At 42.5% G+C, this 20,811-nt stretch overlaps 1 protein-coding gene across 2 annotated transcripts; it reads right to left on the bottom strand.

Annotated features, from left to right (window-relative positions):
- Positions 1-4,078: 4,078 nt before the first annotated feature.
- pianp (PILR alpha associated neural protein) lies at positions 4,079-20,711 on the bottom strand. 2 transcript variants are annotated; one of them, XM_061819844.1, is made up of 6 exons: positions 19,957-20,711; positions 19,738-19,882; positions 19,473-19,653; positions 19,033-19,111; positions 7,118-7,264; positions 4,079-6,654 (listed from the first exon to the last, which is right to left on the bottom strand). In XM_061819844.1, the coding sequence occupies exons 1-6, from the start codon at positions 19,965-19,967 to the stop codon at positions 6,633-6,635; spliced, it is 585 nt and encodes a 194-aa protein (XP_061675828.1). In that variant the 5' UTR covers positions 19,968-20,711; the 3' UTR covers positions 4,079-6,632. The 2 variants fall into 2 exon arrangements, with proteins under 2 accessions (XP_061675828.1, XP_061675827.1); XM_061819843.1 differs by having other exon boundaries at positions 19,473-19,882.
- Between the last annotated feature and the right edge of the window lie 100 nt (positions 20,712-20,811).

Genomic DNA, 20,811 nt, shown 5'->3' with positions numbered 1-20,811 from the left:
TGTTCAATGTTACCTTGCATCTTGTCCTCCACATTTTTAAATAGTTGCCCCCGCCCCCAACTTCACCATTGTGTGAATTCAACAACAGTGCGTCTACGGAGAGTGTTTGCCAGCGGAAAGGTGTCTGATCTGGCTTGAAACAGGTTGTCGTTTTGTATATTTATTTATCCCCCCCCCCCAGAGGTGTGACCGTGTGAGTGATGGTTCCGCAGTAGCGAAGCGCGAGTTCATTCCGCTCACCGCAGCCAGACCGATCAATGACCTCGATCGGTGAAATATTCCTCAGTAGATGGACAGTGGCTCCGCGGATCTTGACGCTGGTGTGAGTAACAAACAGCGCACGGGGGGCGAAATTCGCAGCGAGTTTCCCGCTAATGTGCCCGAAGTTCCATCCAGATTCGTACGAGCTGTCCAGATAAGCAGACGCCTCATGCGCCCGGTTCTTTCAGTCCCTTCGGCGGCCGTCGTGATTGACACGTGCGGATGGGTTCGTTAATAATCTATGGAAACGCCGCACAGGCTGGTTCGTAAATAAATCTTTGGCCTTTATAGTACTCCGGCACCAAAATGCGTTTGAACAAAAATGAAATAAAAATGGGCGAAACAATTTAAAACACCAGTGTTGTCTTTTATTGAACTTGCATGGTACGTAAAGACCATAGTCCTACAGGACTTGTACTAAAAACCACAAGACTTGAATATGTGCACGAGCCACGCACGACCCCACCAGCACAACGCTTGTAGTGGGAGAAACGGCAAACTGTCAGGACAAAAGTATTGGAGTAGCAGGAACTCAACCCCATTTGTTCCATAACCTTGATAGCCATCTTAAGGTCCGCGTACTAGTACACTCCATGTATTAGCACTCCCTGATAAGACAATTCATGCACACTTCAACTGTCCTACTTGTAACATTTTTCCCAGTACTGTATGATATTTCTGCACAGTACTAGAACAACCACATTAGGACCTGACCAATATTACCTCTTTCCAAACAGCCAGAAATTGGCAAATATTTACATATAGGGTAATATACCATATAGAGCCCCCATATCTCAGTGGTTAGAGCGTTGTGAGTTCGTGTCCCACTGGGGCCTCCACTCCCCGAGAGGGGTTGCATCAGGAAGGGCATCCGGCGTAAAAACTGTGCCAAACAAATGAGCGTTCATCTGAGATTGACACGCTGTGGCAACCCCTAATAGGACAAGCTGATAGGAACATATATATATATATATATATACATACTGTAATTTCCGGCCTACAACCCACGACTTTTTTCACGCTTTCAACCCTGCGGTTTATGTGTTGATGCGGCGCTAGCGTTAATGCGGCGCTAGCATTAGCGCATCTGGTTATAAGCCTTGGTACACAGAAAGAGTTTGATGCTAACGCTAGCGGCGCAGTAGCGTTAAACTGTGTACAGAGGATTATAACCAGGTGCGCTCTGTTGGCCAGGAATTACGATATGTACATACACGAGTGAGATTCGAGGCAAGATTTAAAAAAAAAAAAAATTAAAATTTCTTGTAAAGTTAAATATTAAAAGAAAACAGTCAAATGTTCTGCATGTAATCCATATATTTATTGTTGTGCTAAGGGAACAAAAAAAAAATATTTTAGTCATTGTTTTTCATTAATCATCCAGTTAATTTTCTGATCCCAAATGTCAGAATCGGCCACCACAAAAAACAAACAAACAAAAAAAAAATTCATATCAGTCAGGCCCTAAACTACTATATATATTAATAGTGAGGCAAAACTGCAATAGTTTCCTAGTACTACTAGTGAGGCACTAATTGTTAACTAGTTGGGCTAGTAGCATATATTTGTCAACTAGCGCACATTTTTTCCCCCACTTGTATCATTTAGTGGTCCAAATTAGCAAGTTTTTTTTCATGTATCGTTATTCAATTTAAGGTCTAGTATGCAGCGTTCTAAGTTACTAGTGTGCTGAATTGTCTTACTAGTGAGGACAAAGAGTGTATTAGTACAATGCATACTCCGACATGGATCTTCAAATGTATGTGAAACATTTCAACACCTTGCCACGCTTATTAATGACAACCGCCACCTTGCACCATAAAAATAAATGCCGGGTTCAAAACGGGCCGCCGTCTCGATACTTTTGTCCGCAAGACGCCTTAGAAAAGTTTCACTTGAGACAATTCTTGCCGCTCGCCTCTGCGAGGTTCTATAAGACGTCACAAGGCGATCGGTAAAATAGACATTTATGAATAATAGATGTGACCGTTATGATGCGGGCGACATGAACGTTCCCTTGAAAAATCCTTTGGTGCGTCTTTCGAATGATGTACACTGATTAGATGTGAAGGCAGATGATGGTTTGATATTTCCACAATGCAATATATCTGTCAAAAAAGGGGGCGGGGGAGAAAAGAAATAGTCCATGTTGCGGTAGTCCTTGGGTCTCCACGGTGACATAAAACTGTCTCTGTTGTCAAGTGAACACAAAGACCCCAAAAAGTGCTTTTTTTGGATTGGTTCCTCAAACAGCCACTCAGGTGGTGAAAGGGGAGTCACACTCTTCGCACAGATAATTAAGTAAACAAATCATGAGGAAAAAGCACGGGGGGGGGACAAACGCACCCAAGAAATTAGCATTTTTTTTTCCCGGGGCTTGAAGCAGTGAGCATTTTTGGAGCGTGACATGTTAAACACGTTGCCTGTTGGCGAAAGCCCCGCGAAACACCTTTGTGAAATAACGCCGTCCTTGTGTGGCGATGCCGGCGCTCCATGAAGGATGGATTTACACCGTGATAGGCTCAACTTCAGGCCCGAGGGCCAGTTATGGCCCGCCACAACATTTATGTGCCCCACTAAACAAGTGATCCCTCCCCTCACTTTTCTCATTCGGCAGAAAATACGTTCAGAAATTACAATTTTCTTTTTAATTAATATTACAAGCATTTTCCCTCCTTCGAAACCCTTCTTAACGTAACATGAACAGTTTTATTTACCATATTTTCTGTCCTGTTATTTGCTAAAAGCTCAGCTATTTAGATCTCCCCCCCCCAAAAAAAAAAAAAAAAACTTGAACATGGAAAAAGGTTGAGGTGCTCCTTTAGACAAGTAGTGCTTTGCTGTGGCATTTATTAGTAACTACAATCCATTTCAGAGGGCCGTGACTGTCGGCTTAATATACGTTAATAATTTCTTTCCACAATTTTCCATCCATGGCTTCTGATTTCCAATCTCATTTTTGTACAGCATAGCGGTACATCTACTTACAAACATCTCTAGTAACGAAAAATTTCGATTACGAAATGCCTGCTCGTAAAACTATTGTCTCTAGTTACGAAGGAAAATTCAGGATACGAGAGGCAAAAATAAGCGCTGGATTTGGAGCCCCCAAATTACACCAAACGTAAACATCCTGTATCTTGGTTTGTGTTGCACGATTGAGCTGCTCTCCCATTGGCTATCGGCGTAACATATTCCTGGCATCCCATTGGCTAGGAAGGACGTCAGTCTTTACCCAGGGTGCTTTTCGTTTCCCTTGGATAATCGTCACCGAGCGCTTTCACTTGCTGTCTGTCACAAGCTAGCGCACATTGGAAAAGTACAACTATTTCGTGTGTTTCATTTATCTTTCTTCACGATGCGCCCCAAGAAACTTGAGTGGAATTAAGTTGTGTGCGTGCGTATGTTTTTACAAATGTTTTCTCTCGGTTGTCAAATGATTGCCTCCTCCTCCGTCCCCCCACGATGCTTTTTGCTTGCCACTCCCCCTTCTCTTCGCACAGTCGCCCAACGTTACAGGTAAATGAACTTTTTTTTTTTTTTTAATTCTTTCTTCTTTATTCTTATGTATTTTGAATGCTTATTTTTGGTTGGGGGGGCTTGGAACAGATTCAGCTAGTTTCATGTAAAATGCGCTTCTACTTAATGTAAAATTCACGTTACGAAACGGCTTCAGGAATGAATTCATTTTATAAGTAGAGGTACCACTGTGTGTGTGTGTGTGTGTGTGTGTGTGTATATATATATATATATATATATATATATATATATATATATATAATATATATATATATATATATATATACTCTATATAGATACCGTACATTGGTGCTCTGAGTTACGAGTGTTACGAATTCATTCAGTGACCAAGCTCATAACTCAAAACAAGCATAATTCAAATTAGGGCGCACCATGAATCGAATTTTAATCATGACTGCGATTTTGTCTGCTACGATTATAAGGTCGTGAGCATTTTTTAAAATGTAAAATGTAAATGCAAACTTAGTCAGTCAGCCACTAGGGGGCGAACATACGATTAAGCAAAGTAAATGTATTGATATGCCGTATATCATAGGCAAGCTAACTCAACGTGCATTACATGATTATAAACACATTTATTAAAACAGAGGAAAAAAACGCCTCTAAACATTTCAAACAAAGAGAAAAACTAAAAGGACAATTAAAACACCATACAGTGCAAGAAATATTTAAAAGTGGGAATGCTGTAAAGTTTTTAACCTGGGAGGGGGGGCTGATGCCACTTCTGTTGGCAATTTATTCTATTTGTTTGCAGCATAATTGCTAAACCCTGCTTCACCATGTTTACATTGTACCGAGTCGAAGGTTTAATTAAGGTTAAGGCTTCATTAAGGGCCGCCACCGTGCTACGCGACTGACTGCAGTAAAAAAAAAAACAAAAAAAAAAACACCAGAGTAGGGAGGGAAATCATAACAGTCGAGTTGTTTGCAGTTTTTGACCGTGCACGACTGACGTTGCGTCCTTGACATTTCACTATATTGACGACGGGGATTTGCAAATGCAGCCTTATTGCGCCCTGTGCATTAAGTTGCAATTTAGGAATACACTTAATAATCATATAATAATTCAGTTACCCCTTGCTAAAGTAGAATTTTTGGAGGTACATTTATTTTTTGTATTATCTATTTAAAAATTCATTTTCCAACAAAAACTGTTTCATATCGTTTGTTGAAAAGTAGTGCAGTAAAAATAAGGATTTTTCCTAAACATGAAGATTACTATATTGATCAAAATAATCGTAATTATTATTTTAGGCATAATGGTGCAGCCCTAACTCAAAATCATATTTCTCTATTGAAATTAATGGAAATGTCAATCTGTTTGAACCTCCCCCCGAAAAATAACAAAATATCTGGATCCTTAAATATTGTACTTTATAAAAACATAACACTTGAATGTAATGAATCAAAGACTTTTTGCTTCGTGATGAATTGATTGCAGCTGCTTCTGCTTGGGACGACCTAGCCGCCAGGCAGCAGTGGAATAGTCATGCAAACAAATTAAGAGTTTCGTTTAACTACTGCAAATGTCTCAATAATCTTTAGTATTGATTTGTCTTTTTTTTGAGTACCGTTATATGGTCTGTTTACATATGATGGTGCACTGTTTTTTTCCCAAACACCCGTTGCTTCAAGTGTTGAAACACTGTCACATTGATAATCTTGGTTTGGTTTTCTCGTTATGACGGGGGTACTATGAACTACCCTGGACACTTTTCATATCCCTCGGGAGGATTTTCATGGCAGTTAGTTATACAAAAAGCCATATACATCAAAATCATATTTTGTGGTTAAAAAACGGATGGGTCCATTCCGGCTGCCTTTTTTTCATGAATAACATACCAAAAATCGTGTATTTCGTGACAGTGGACCTTTAAGTTACAACCGGCTGTTGTTCATGTTTTTGTTGATTTTGATTATTTGCAAACAAATTAATGTGTGTGTGTGTGGGGGGGGGGGGAAGCATTGCAAAAAAAGTTTTAGAACCACTGCGTTAGCACATCGATGGTTTCCCATTACGTGAGCAGACATACGGCAACGTTATGTGGTTGTTATAAAGACACGTTTAATTAGCTTTGTTTTATGTTTGACAGTAAACTTCTACTGGGAGTGGCATAAATGGTTGGAAGCCTCTTTTTTTTGATCAAGTGTTCACTATCTGCCAAATGACTGCATCTTGTCTAGTTGAGTTGCGTTGACTGCCACCTCATAGCGTTAGCATATAAAATGTTTGCTTGACCAACAAAGTACAAAAAATAAAAAAATTAAAACCAATATCCGGCTCACTCGTATCTCAAGGCACCAATGTAATAAATGCAGGGCCAATTGCATGCATGTAATATGTCACACATCACTCAGTTATGAGTTGTAACCGTTAAAAGAATTTGAGAGCCTCGTTTTACAAGAGAGAAAAACAGATCTTGTAGCATGAGAATCGTGAGCGCTGTTCCGACGTGTAGCTTTGTGAGTAGAAGCGCTGGACGGGAGTTGGGCCCCCAAACGGAATGCTCCACGGCTGTTAAATTGTTTGTATGTAAATTTGTCACGGCCGGTCCGCGTTTGGCGCAGCTCGGGGCGGCGACAGCCACTCAGAGGAAATTTACGCCGAGCACACGGGGAGGGATGGAAGTAGGGAAAGAAGGAAAGAAAGAAAGAGGCGGGCGTGATGAGTTTAGGTTGAAGACCTCAGGGAAGCCAAGAAGTTTGCGTGGCAGCTTGAATACCTGCAGCCCCTGAACGTATTTCACAGAAAATGAAAAACGCTGCTGCAGGCGGGAAAGTAAAATTCTGGAGGCTCCGTGGAAGTGTTCACCATATGGAAAAGAGCCACCTCAGAGGTTCACGACCGGGATCCTGACACAGAAAGAGGCAAGACAAGAAAAGCTGTTTAATAAATAAATGATAAACAGGAACAGGAGTCTGTTCATGGGGGGGCAATGTGAGGTAAAGTGGAGCAGAGAGGCCTGAAGCTGGAGGAGGGACACACTCCCAAACTACTCAAGCTGCATCACGAGGGACTGAGAAGGAAGAGTGCAGCACTATAATTATCCTTATTGAGATTAACTCTAAATACCCTTGAACAAAAGCATCATTCTGCGGATGGTGGCGGCTGAGTACGGGCACTTTTTTTTTTTTTCCTTCCCACATGAGGGCCCTAGAATGACTCATCCCGGGAAAAAAAACAGGGACTACTTTCCTTCTCAAGGCAGCAAAAACACTCACGAATGCTCCTCGGAGAACCCGAGCACCGGCGTCCAATCACAGTATGGCACAAAGACGGGAGGGAGACGCACACTTTCTTAAGCGAGTCGTTTACCTCTCGCGGTCGGCGAAGGAGGAGGAGGTGCTGTGCAGCGTCTGGCGGCTCTCCTCGGAAGCCAGGGAGCACGGCAGCGCACGGGAGAGGGGGGGCGCCACGCCGCGGGAGAGCGGGGGCGGGTGCCGGGAACAGTTGCGATCGTAACTGGAGAGATGGATTGAGAGGGACGTTAAAGTAGACCGATGAGGACGGTGACGGGCCGTGCGTTTCGTGCCGGCTGATGCGATGAACGTATGACAGCGCACAACTGCACCATGTACACCATCGCACAGTTCAGAGTCAACGGTCATTTTACTTGACAATGACAAACAAAAAAAAAAACATGACACTCACCAGAGATCATATGTGTTGATGTTTCCGTCAATGTGTGCAGACGTGTTTTGGCCTTGCTGGTCGATACTGGCCGGAGCGGGTTTTGCTCAGACCAACCAATCAGAACAGAAAAATGCTGAGGGCCAGCGGTCTCAATATGAAATCAGATTGTTTCAAGGTCCTATCTCATCACGTTTTTTATTCATGACCTTTGACGTCTTTTTCTGGGTTTGTAAAATCATTTGGGCTGAAAATGCCCAGAATGCCCGTTTTCAACCTATTCTAGGTGGTCTTTATTGGCCAAAAGCAAAGTTGATTTGATATATAAATCAGCTCTGTTCTGACTGGATTGCTCTTATTCTCAATTTAAATATGGAAAAGATTGGTCCTTGGCAATATCACGGCGTCTTTTGGTGCCATATCGATCATAGTGTTTGGATCCTCCAATGTCTTGTTATCATTGTGAGGCATAATTCACCAAGACATACAGTAATGTATTCACATTAATGAGGACCTACATTATAGGATCACCTACATATATGTGTCAACCATTGGTCTTCCAAAGTCTTTCGTTTGGTACAGTAGAATTGCTCCTCAAACTGACCTCAAAGGAAAAAAGTCATAGGGGAGAAGTTAGGACCTATGACTGGCCACTCTTTTGGACTATGACGACTCATCCATCATCTGGTAAAAACAACGGGGACGGACCCCATCTTGCATGAAAATAAAACCTTCAATACTCTCCCAAACACTGACAACTGGCCAGATTTGATTAGAATTTAGGTTTCAAATGTATCTCAATGCCTCTGACAGCGGTTAGGTCAGCAGAGAAGGCCTCACGGTCCCTGACTGCTCACCAGCAGACGAGGAGGTATGAGGACGGGTGGAGAACCAACGAGGGAGAGAGCATCAGATGCTGCAGAGTCATTTGGACATCGGCAAACGCATTAACACTGCCAGTGCGTGAGAGGATTAGTCGCCCTCATTGGACTCATTAAAACAATGTCCGTGGGAAGGGGAGGGGGAGGCGTGGAGTCAATCGGGGTGAGGGGAGGGCGTAGGAAGCGAGTAAAAGTGGGAGGTGAGTTTCGGTGGAAGACATTTGTTGGCTTTCTTGAGGGGATCCTCTGTTTTCAATACTGCTGAGAATGACTATTTCAAGGTGCACTGGCTGGGGGTCCTCGAATTATGAAAGTACAGACAAACTGCACCACGTTTCTAATTGATGAACAAATTCATGAAAGGCCAGCAACAGTTAATTTGCTAGGTTTCTCCAGCACGCCGGCGTTTTTCTCAGCTCGGAACTGACAAATTCTCAGGGCATCTGACAGCTCCGTTGTCATGGAGTTAGCCTGCCACAACTCTCGCCTCTCCTCGCGCAATGAATGAAGAAAATCCCACAGGATCTTTCATATCGATGCGCCGATTGATCGTCTGGCCCTCATTGAGAGAGAAAACTCAAAGTTGGGTTGGAGATGTAACTCTTGACATAATTTGTGTATTTTTTTTCAGATTTTTACGAGATTTATCGTGTTTCACTATTTGCAGGTTTAGTGTGTCACAGATTCTTCTATTATATGTGTATTGTGGGCTATTCGCCATACCGCAGGATTTTTCCACATGGGCTGTTACTGCTGACTGACTAGTAATAAATGGAATCCAAGAGGAAAGACTTGCTTTTAAAACAGCGACTGCCCAACATTTGGGATCCTTTTACACTTAATTCACAATATGCCTGTTGCAGTGTACAACTGTCTTCAATTACACAACTGTACAGCGCAAAGTAAATATTGTTAGCTAAACGAATATAGCCTATGATGGCTAGTTAGAAAAAAAAAATGTCATTCAGAACAGGTGGTTTGGATAGATGGAGGATGGAAAACTGTCACTGATGCTTGCTTTATTGATGACACAACAAACATAAGAGCAGCAGAACAGGTTAAACGTATTACTTTAGTTACAATTAGTTTCATATTTCCAGTTTAGCGCACAGGTGTCGAACTCAAGGCCCGGGGGCCAGATCTGGCCCACCGCATGATTTTATGTGGCCCGCGGAGGCAAATCATTTATCTGTATCAACTTCATGATTTTTTTTTCAAATCTGTACCAAAATTTCAAATTGGCACACCATAAATGATAATATTGACCTATTAAAAGAATTTTCGTGTAATTAAATAACAATAGTTAGAAAAACCCATTACCCTTGATTTCTGATTCCAAAGCGAGCTCATAAATTTCATGTGTAAATATGATGAGGCAGTTAAAGATTTATAATTTGAGGGAAACCGCAAGTACAATGTGGCCCGCGACAAAAATGAATTTGACACCCCTGGTTTAGCGGGATCCCTGGGAAGTGCCAAATTATACCTAACACAGGTATGTCAAATGTAAATGGAACGCTCCCTGTCTTTAAATTTTCATTTTGGGTTCTTGAGAGACATTCGTTCATTAATTCTGTCATTTTCCGTTCAGAACTGTGCGGCAGATGTGCTAGCCAGCCGTCCACCGCTCCACCTCTTGAGCGATTCCTACCAAATTTCTTGTTACTAAGTGAAAGTGGCTTCAGAGGCTGGATTTACAAAAAAAAAAAATGACACCAAAGGTGTACTAAAAAAAACGTGTCTGTGTATATGAGACCCTAAACATGAAAAGGCTCATACACAATGAATAAATCAAAGCATAAAAATAACAGAACCTTCTGCCTAGAGCAGGCACAAACACTGGTGAATGGACCCAAAGTGCCAGCTGTCTGAACACCTGTGCAATGCACTATGGACTATGAGATCAGAGAGTTGCCTCGCTTTGCTAGTTTGCATGAAAATACAGTAAAATGCTACAGTGTGTTCCAAAGACATGTCACAAATTCTCTTTTTTGAAGCGGACCAGAATAGTCCTCAAATGAGGAAGCAGCCGAAAGTGAACCAGCCCCTTACATAGCGAAAACAGCAGACATGTTTTGATGCTCTTGGCAGAATATGCTGATATGTTGACATAGTCAAATCAGTTGGCTACAAAGAGATGGATATTTTTCCATTTTTCTTGTTTTTTTTTTTTTTTTAAACAGTGCCAATCAAAAATATTAACTTGGCTTTCACTTTGTTGTTTGTTACTGATGTATTGATAGATCCCAACATGCTAGGATTAAAGCTGTCACAAGACTGTCGCTCCTCAAAACAAATCATCATCTCTGATGTTGATGTTGTAGCAATCTAATTCTGCTTCATCCACTGGCTCCAATTGATTTTGGTTGTTTTTTCTCTTCTGCGTGGCGCAACATTTTGAATGCAAATGCATATCCCTGGGATCATAAACGTAACCCTACCTGAATCCCGACCACTATATGGACCACTAAATCCTACACTAACCCCGAGTACTAAATCAAATCAAACCTAATACACCATGAGGCATGGGCTGGTATCAGATTCTGACATTATAACGATAAGGAACAAATATTGTTTGAAATGTATGGGTGACACACACACACACACACACACACACACACACACACACACCACACACACACACACACACAATGAAAGAAAAAAAATAAATTTTGCTTGCGTTACCAAACACTGTATCCTTCAAAATGGGATTATACCCCATAATCCTAATATATGACATTGCCCATGAATACCAACAGAACATCACCCAAAGTAATGTTCAATTGACAATACACTAAAAAAATGTCTTAATTTATTTCACTGTCAGTGATTAAATTGGGAGTCACTGATAGTGTAGCGGTACACACACCCGCCTTTGGTGCGGGCAGCGTGGGATCGATTCCCGCTAGTGATGGTGTCGATATCTGCCCTGCGACTGACTGGCGACCAGTTCAGGATGTAGTCCGCCTTTTGCCCGAAGCTAGCTGGGATAGGATCCAGCTTTCCTGCAACCCTTGTGAGAATACGCGGCTTGGATAATGACATGACATGACATTGATTAAATTGGAGGCCGCATGGTGCAGCTGCGTTGCGTTGGCCTCACCGCTCTGAGGATGGGGGTTTAAATCCCGGCCTCGCCTGTGTGGAGTTTCTATTTTCCCCCTGTACACGCGTGGATTTTCTCTGGGCACTTCAGTTGCCTCACGCATCCCAAAAACAAGCAACATTAATTGGACACTCTAAATTGCCCTGGGTGTGATCGTGAGTGCGACTGCTGTCTGTCTCCATGTGCCCTGTGATTGGCTCTTAACCAGTTCAGGGTGTAACATGCCTCCTAACCCCTGGACAGCTGGGATTGGCTCCAGCACTCCCGCGACCCTTGTGAGGCTAAGGGACTCAGGAAATGGATGGATGGATGATTATATTGGTAGGACAGGTCGCTAACGCCAGCCATTCACAAAGTCTGAGGTTACGACAAACCACACCAACCAGGCAAAAAGTGGCTGATAAAAAAATAATTAAAAAAATTAATACGTCACAACAGCAAAAAACTGATGTTAAATCATCTTCCTAAACTCTTTCTCAAAAGTCTTAGCGGCTTGACTGATGCACTAAGTAAAACGATGAGCTGGCTAAGCAGTTTGGTGGGTGGAAATGATTCTATGTGCACTTAACTTTGCAGCTGACCAGTTCCTTCTCCACTGAAGCATTAGATCATTCCATTTTTAACCAAGCAGGCTTATGTAAATGTACCTAATTTATTTCCACTCATTACTGTCTTTAAAAAAAAAAAAACATCCAGACTGTGAATCAACATAATGCCGCACGTCTACCACCGACACTTGTCAGACACTTCAGCAATCAAGATAGGTAAAAGATTTGTCCACAAGCTATTTCAACACTTTAAATGAGTTAATAGTGCATACAAATATCAGACGGCTCAGGGACAGACAAATAGTATTCCAAAATTATGAAGTTTACCGTATTTGAATTCTGCCCAACAGTGACAAGATGCAACTATTTCAATGAAAACAGCAGCATCCCTTTCAGAATAGACCAGTAACAACAGAGCTATATGTTCTCTACTGAAGTACATCCAACCTCAGGTACACGCGCCCTCAGCCACAGTCAAGTTTGACACCATCAGACAGGATTTTAGCGCCTGGAAAACAACTCTATGCGCATATGCTGGTTTTCTGTAATTAGAATGAACTGGATGGAGGCCACTTTCCACTATTCGCAATCATTCGAGTCCATCTGCACCCCATCTTCACTCCTCCCACCCGACACATGGCGTTATTTACACATTTATGACACCCAAGCGCCAGCTACTCTACTCCGCACAGGAATAGCGTGAGAGCGACAATGTGTTGCCTCGCCTCCAGTTTGAATAAGGTCACTGCTGAAGCAAATTTCCGAAGCAACAGTTGGGTCTTGTGTGAAGACAAGTGTCTTTTTTTTTTTCTTTTTTCAAAAATTGTGTACCAGCTCTCAGGAAACTGTGGAGCGAGGAAGCCACAATTGCAATCCCGATAGAAAGGCAAGAACCTCGAGGAAAGACGTGCGGTAGTAATACAGAGGTATTCAGAGCCGAAAGAAAAATCCCTGCAAGGCGAAGGAGGCCTAAGTGGGAAGAGGAGGAAGGTGTTGATAATGCAAGACTGTAGCGGCAAATCTGAGCTAAGGTATGAAAAGGGAATATGAAGTGGAACAAATTATACTGCTCTGGGCGCTGCATTGAAAAATTACGATTGACAGTAAGGAGACAGCGAACGAAAGCATAAATAAGCAACATAAAACAACAAAAAAAACCTTGACATAGGAACATGCGGGAAAACAAGGTGCAGAAGACCTGGCGGTCAAATCAACTTGACATTATTGGTCTGATCAGCAAGGCATGGAAGTGCTTCACTATATCATCGAGATGAGTCCCCCATTTCCCACTAATGGCCGCTCCCTGGCAGGGCAATATATAAGGAACACCCAGTCCTTGTATTAGAGGCATAATGGCAGGTAGAATATTACAATTTTTTAAGAGTGATAGCAAATCTTTAAAGGTGTTATCAGTACAAAATATGAACAAACTAGCAGCAGTGCAGCAACTGCCATATTTCTGGTAGTGATGTCTGGGAGCCAAGGCCCCGACTAATAGGAAAGTTGCAATTGAGGGCAATAAATTTTGTTTAAGATTTTCATCTGTAACTGGTCTTCAGAATGCAAAGTATTTTATTTACAGATACAACTGAGAAACGTACCGTGAGCGACAATGACTCACCGGATGGCTCGCGTCGGGCCTTTTTACGACGCTCGCCATTCACTTTATGAACTGTGTCATCTTTTCGCACAATGTTTTATTTCATGGTATTTACATCTAGATGTGTTAAAAGACTCTGGGTTGAGCCACCCACTTTCCAAGTGAGCAAAAGTATTGGAACAGACATTACATTAATATAAAGTGAATACGATTTAATATTTGGTGGCATAACCTTTACTTGCAATAACCCCATCAACGCTGTGACCAGCTGACTTCTCCAGACTGTCTGGTTATTCATTTGAAATGCTTTTCCAGGCCTTGATTGCAGCTTCTCTCACTTCATTTCATCTTGCTGGTTTCTCCATTCAGTCTCCTCTTCAGGAGGTAAAATGCATTCCCTATTGAGTTAAGGTCCGGTGATTGACTTGGCCAGCTAACCCTAAGACCTTCCAGTGTTTCCTCCTGATGAATGAGTCCTTTGTTGTGTCGGCAGTGGTTTTTAGGTCATTGTCTTGTTCCATGATGAAGCTTCTCCCGATTAGTGTGGATGCATTCTTTCTATCAATTGCCAGGCAAAATGGTTTTGCAGACTTCAGAATTAATACTCCTGCCAGTATCATGAGTTAAACCATCAGTAAAGACTAGTGAGTCTGTTCGAGAAGCAGCCTTGCAAGCCCAAGCCAAGACATTAACTCCACCATGCTTCACGGATGAGCTTGTCTGTTTTGGATCATAAGCGGATCCTTTCTTTCTCTCTACTTTAACCTTTGCTTTTTAGAGCTTAATCTTGGTCTCACCAGTCCAGAAAACTTTGTTCCAAAACTTTTGGAAAATCCCATCCGGCGTTCCTATTCTTTGTGCTGATTACAACTGTTTACATACTTTGCTAAAACCTGTATATTTCTTCTCCCAGTCTTCTTTGAACAGTGGTTTGCGATACCTTCACTCCTGTCCTGTGGATATTGGCAGTGATGTCCCTGACAGTTTTTCATTTGGTTGTTTCTTCACAGCTCGCACAATGTTTCTGTCATCAAGTGCTGTCGATACCATTCGCTCATTGTCTTATTCAGGACATTCCAAAGTATTGTATTGGCTTTGCCCAGTGCATGTGCAATAGCTCTGATCAATGTTCGTTCTTCTCTCAGGATCAAAATGGTTTGCTTTTGTCCTATTGACAGCTCTGTGGTCTACTTGTTTGCATCACAGCAAATTTTCCCAGGTGAAACCCAAAGCAAAAACGAGCACTAGCTAATGTTTAAGTAATCGATCGAAAAGGTAATCTAAAAGGCAACACCTGAACAACATCTCTGACATCCTCCAATACTTTTGCTTGCTTGAAAACTTGGTGACTTCACCCAAAAGGTGCTCTGTCCTGACATTTACATCTAGACATCTACATGTAAATACCATGAAATAAAAGCTGGAATTCTGAACTTTTGTCTGATACTCATCTTTTGATCTAAAACATAAATATCTCCAGTACACAACAAAAATTCTCCCTCATAATATTTGACAAATCGAGGTTCACTGCCTCGTCATTATCTTCAACTCAAAAGCTGTATTGATCTCAAATCCAAATCCAAATCCACCATCTTCAAGAGATCTGTTAGTCGCTGAGAGCCTCTCTCTTCCATGCTACCCACTGAAAAATGTATTTCAATGTCCATTTTCCAAGCTGCTTATCCTCACAAGGGTCGCGGAGTCCCGGAGCCTATCCCCAGCTAACATTGCGTGAATTTGATAAATATATTCGTTTGCCGCAGTAAACAGGTGAATTACAGTTAGGGAATATAAACATCCTCAGTAGTGAATCAGTTTTTTGTATTTTGTCTTGAAGTTTAAAATCAAACAAATGCACTAGAAATAACAAGACAAACAGCATGTCAGAGTCAACTGGAAAGTTAGTCCTCACATAAGGTAGAAGGACATCTTTTATATTGCACAGAAAACTCAGGTTAAGTGCTGCTGTTAGCAACAGAGTTAACCAAGACCCCAGCAGTTAACTCAGTCGGTATGTGACCTACAGTATGATCAGATATAATTACATACAATTATTTATTTGAAGGAGGTGTTTATCTTAAGAGGGGATGGACCTGATTTAAATAAAAACAGTATGTAATATTCAGAATGCATTATCCTCTACTACCATGACCAGAACTAGACCCAAAAAAAGCCACCACACTACTAATGAAAACAGACAGAATACTGTACGTCCTTTTTCTACTAAAATATAGCCTGCTTCTGCGAGGGAAAAACACCATATTTATGTGCAAACAGGCTGACGGCAAGTCCGCTCCGAGCTCCCACCAGTGTCTTAACTCCTCATCCTCCTGTGTCTAAGGCAAAAAGCCACAGAGGAAACAAGGTCAGCTCTGGAGTTCATTAGAGAGCGAGAAAGGATGGAAACAGCCTCGACAGCTTGGTTTCGATGTTTTTCTCCTGCACTTGTGTGGCTTCTCAGTGGTTAGTCAAACCCGAGGCGAGCTTCCTCCAAACACATGTCCACTGGGTAAGTGGGAATTCTAAATAGCTTGTCTGGCTCCGTGTGATCCAGCACATCCGTGGGTGATACAATGCAGCGCCTATTCTTTGCTTGTCGGGCTAATTGAGAGAAGGACGTTTACGGCAGTTTGCCGTATTACCACCAGCGTTGTACTTGTGGAACTGTGGCGCAAACTGTACCAGGAGATTTTTACCATCATGCAGTCTAAACTGAGGGGAATTTTCAGGCAACCCAATGCTGCTGTTTCCACATGTGAAGCATTCATTGAAGCAAACAACTAACTTATTTCTCAATTATCTAGAACAACACAAGTTTTATCATAAAAAAAGTCAAAATTATACAGATCAGATCTTCAATTAGCTGGCATCAATGAAAACTTCTTAAACATCCTGAACCAAATTTGACTCGGAATGAGTCTCAGTCTATCACTAACTTACACTAATGCTGTAGTAAAAGCGTACCAAATACTTTGAATTACAAGTTTATTTAATTCTATGACCACGCTCACAACTCATTTTAGTCATATAACATCAGTTGCAGCTATCCATCCATTTTCTGTACAGCTTATCCTCACCACGGTCCCTGGGGTGCTTGAGCCTATCCCTGCTGACTCCGCGTGTGAGGCATGGTACGCAAGGCGATTGCACTAATTTAATTTCTCCATTTCTTTTTCACTTGACTACAGCTATAGAATATATTGGTTCAACCGTAACACAAATTTTGTCTCGCAAACCCCCCCACACCTCCTCAATTCTCCAAAAAATAGGCCAAATGACAACAAAATTCTCATAGGTTGGGACACTCTTAAGTAAAGGTACCACTTTGTTTGTATGGAAAAACACATCTCGGCTATGAATATAAAACAGTCCAATGGAGGAAAAAAAAGCAACCTTTGGCTGTAATTGAGCATGGCATCCTGTGCCACGTGACCACATCGTTTATTCGTCCCTGCGCCAACTTGTTCATCACGCACAGTTTGTAACCTCACACTGCATGTCAACACCATCATAAACTGAGGCACCTGGGAAATTGATTTAACTCTAAATACGACTAAATAATACAACATCCACAACTACGAATTTCATAAAAGCTGACTGAGGAATTACTATGACAAAGTATTTTGATATCTTAACATTGGGCTTGTTTTGATATCTTTGTCATCCCTGTGGAAAAATTGGTTGTACAACTATCCCACAGGAATACATGAAACAACAAGAAGACGACAAATGGCAAATAACTTTAAATTATGTACTCTTATATACAGCAAAAAGCTATGGGAAATGGTCACTTCTTCGCACAAGCAACTGCAGCACATTATTGTTTTACGGGGGCAAGAATATCATAGTGACGCTCTCATTCATCTCACTCTTCATCCACTCATTGCTTTATAACCATACTTGGCTCATATCATTCAATACCAACAAGGACCAACAAGACCTCATCTGCTGGTCTAACCACTGGCATACTGTATACGTAACTGCGAATGCTGTTAATCTATTCATTTCATTTGTTTGTTGCACTGCTTCCAGTACGTGATTTTTTTTTGTGTGTGTCCAACTGACTCTGTAGTCCTGGCCACTGTCAACTAAATAAGCAATGTTTCTTTAAATCTGCCATATTTGAGCTCTTTAGACCTCCAGAGAGTGTCTCTCTAACATGGACTTACCATCATTTCCGGCCCACAAGGCGCGACTTTTTTCACACGCTTTCAACCCTGCGGTTTATGCGGTGATGCGGCTAATTTGTGCATTTTTTCTAGTGGCTGCGAGGTGGCACTCGAGCGGAAAAGGTAAGAATGAGACCGGTGGAATATATATAGAGGAAGTGACTTTTACCGGCCCTGTTAGCGCTTGCACTAGTGTTAGCATTGTGCTAGCGTGTTGTTGCTGTGTTACTGGCCTGTCTCAGTGATATTTACAGATAAGTTTTATTTCAACTGGCCCTGTTAGCGTTACTCTAGCACGGCCCTAGCATTAGCGCTTTTCTGTGTACTGTCTTTCTTTGTAAATATCTCGTGTTTCAATATGGGTTTCAATGCGGGCACTTGCAGCTTTTACATAGCTGCGGCGTATGTATGGTATTTCCTCTACAAATGTCCTCGTTAAGGCTTGTAACCAGGTGCGGTCTGTAGGCCGGGAATTACGGTAATCAGTTTCATTTGAAGAAACATCTTGGTTTTGTCATACTGGTGTTCAGAAAAGGCCCCTCTGACACCTACTTATATTTGACCCAGTTTTTTATCTGCTTTGTGCATTTTTGGCCAAGCCTGGCCCCTTTCCTTTGATTGGTTGCCTCTGTGTAAAAGACCCAACTCTCACTTTTTGTGAGAGTTATGTTGACTGTGCTGGCTCAAGTGGGGACAAATTAGTGGAAATCTTTGCTTGTAATGTAGATAAGATCGAGAAATTTGAATGGTTAGATTTCAGATCTCTTGGCAGACTCAGACTGGGATTCAGAAATGTGTAGATGCTTTTAATTCTTTATTTTCCCTGTTTAGTGAGGCACCGAAGAGCCAAAATAACATTCCAAATGCCATTAAAAGTTGGTTGATTTCAAGCTCCTAACAGGGCCAGAACGGTGGCCCCTTCATGATGTCAGCATGTTTTCATTCAGTGATTGGTTGGTCAGAGCAAACCTCGTTACCCCGAATTTTGACAAGCAAAACACATCTGCTGCAATCTAAACACGTTAAACACATTTGGTAATCATCATCTCTGTAGAGTATGGTGTATTTCATTGAATTGTTATTATTTTTTTCACGTTTTCATGATAGAGATTGATTCTGAACTGGTCCTAATGATGTACACGGCACAGTTGTGTGCTGTTATATTACATTTTTTGTACAGCAGTGATGGTTTCTATGATTGTGATGTGATAAGGCAAGTCAATACGGCTGAAGGCCTCGGTACAAAACGCACGTCCTGCCACTGCGTGATCATAAATAAGATGAGGAAATCCCTACCAGAGTTTTGCCGTGATGATGATTGCAGTGAGGATAAGCAGAGAGGAGATGGTCACAGTGACGTAGAACTGAGGGTCCACTGTAACACACGCACACGCATACATACAGTTACTATTCTCAGTGCGTGGCCATCTATAATTGTACAAAGAACCAAAGAAGAAATCATTGGGTGCAGCTGAACATGAAATTGAATTTGCAAAAATACTCCAACTACAAAAGACCTCCAACTAAAACAGCCACGCCGTGGCGTCTTCTGCGTTATTTTGACGGTGGCCGATTACCCGCTGTGACTGATGCCAACTTTATGAGGCTTCCCAGACGCAGTTGACTGCGCTCACTTCGGGAGGCATGCGCGGGGGGGCTTCAGCCTTAACCCGCATGACAGCTAATTTCCAGGAGCACTCCTGGCAATGCGGGGTGTCATTTTCTCTCATACCCACCTTCCTCCAACTCGGCCTCCTTTGCCCCGCCGTCCTCCACGCCCTCTCGGTTCCACAACTCCGGGGGGGCGTTCTCTTCGGGATGTGTGACCGCGTCAGGGTACAGCCAGTCCTCAGATGAAATGGCAACAGTGGTGCTGGGCTCCCGCTGGCTCCCGTGCTGGTGCAGGTGCTCAGTTTCCTGGCTCGAAAGGACGTGGTAGGTCTCATCCTCCGAGGGTTGCGTGGGCCCCCAGACCACTGCCCAAAGAGGAGTGGGCGTCACCTGGGTAGTGACGGACAACTGGGCCGAGAGGGCGTCCACCTGCCCCTCGGCCTCGTCGTCACGGTGACAGGTGGAGGGCTGCGTCACCAGGGCGACCAGGACGAGGGAGATGAGGGCGGTCAGTCGTGCGACAGGAGCGATGGAGCTGGAAAAGAAGACAAAGATTTAGAGTGAGGGAGAAGTTGTCTGGTTTTCTCCCCTGGAACTCTCCCGTTTTACCATCTCTCCATCGCTTCGCTGTGTTCACTGACACTCCACCACGCTGATCATTTCTGAAAAAGGAGACAAGTGGGGCAAAAAAGAGGAAAACAAAGAGGGAAGGTCCATCTTTTTTTCTTCAATCCACGCAGCGATAAGATCGACAAATATCCCGCGCTCTAATCTATTCTAAATATACACACTCCCGCCAGCCATTTTGAGTTTGAACACTCAATTAGGCGGCAGACGATCTCTCAAATCTGTACCCGAAAAACGTCCAAAAGTACACACTGACCGTCCGGTCCGGTCGCACGCATTCACAGCCAACCCCATAAATCATGATTAGCTACGTCACACACGCGGCCAATACTTGGGAATGACACTTTGAGCCAACTTCCCATCTACTACTATCTTGCGCAAATGCCAACCAAATGTCACTCAAGCACTCCCGACGCAAATCAGTGCCTACCTCTGGCGAGTGGAGAGAGGGAATGAGACTGAGAGAAAGGGGGAGATACGGAGAGCAAGGGAAAAAAAAAGCATTGGTTGCCTTAGCGACCGAGACATGCAGAGTCCGCTAGAGAGAGAGCAAGGGAGAAAGAGCGATGGAGGGAGAGAGAGAGAGAACCTCGGAGAAAGATTTAAATGCTAATTATGTTTTTTTTCTCTTTTTTCTAAATGGTCTGAAATTAAAATATATTTGACGCAGCATAGAAATGGTTCAAGAAAGCGATGTTTATAAGCTCATTTCATAGTCAAAAGAAACAGGGGGAACTTGATAACTGCAAGGACGCTTTAGAGGAAAAACAAAGCAGAGAGAGAAGATGGGAGTATAATTGAATTTACATTCATTTACATAGGTCACAACGGCTCAGT

The sequence above is a fragment of the Syngnathoides biaculeatus genome, chromosome 5, assembly GCF_019802595.1.
Source record: "Syngnathoides biaculeatus isolate LvHL_M chromosome 5, ASM1980259v1, whole genome shotgun sequence".
NCBI lineage: Eukaryota > Metazoa > Chordata > Actinopteri > Syngnathiformes > Syngnathidae > Syngnathoides > Syngnathoides biaculeatus.
Note: the sequence above shows the minus strand (reverse complement) of the source record. Positions and strands in the feature narration are given on the sequence as shown.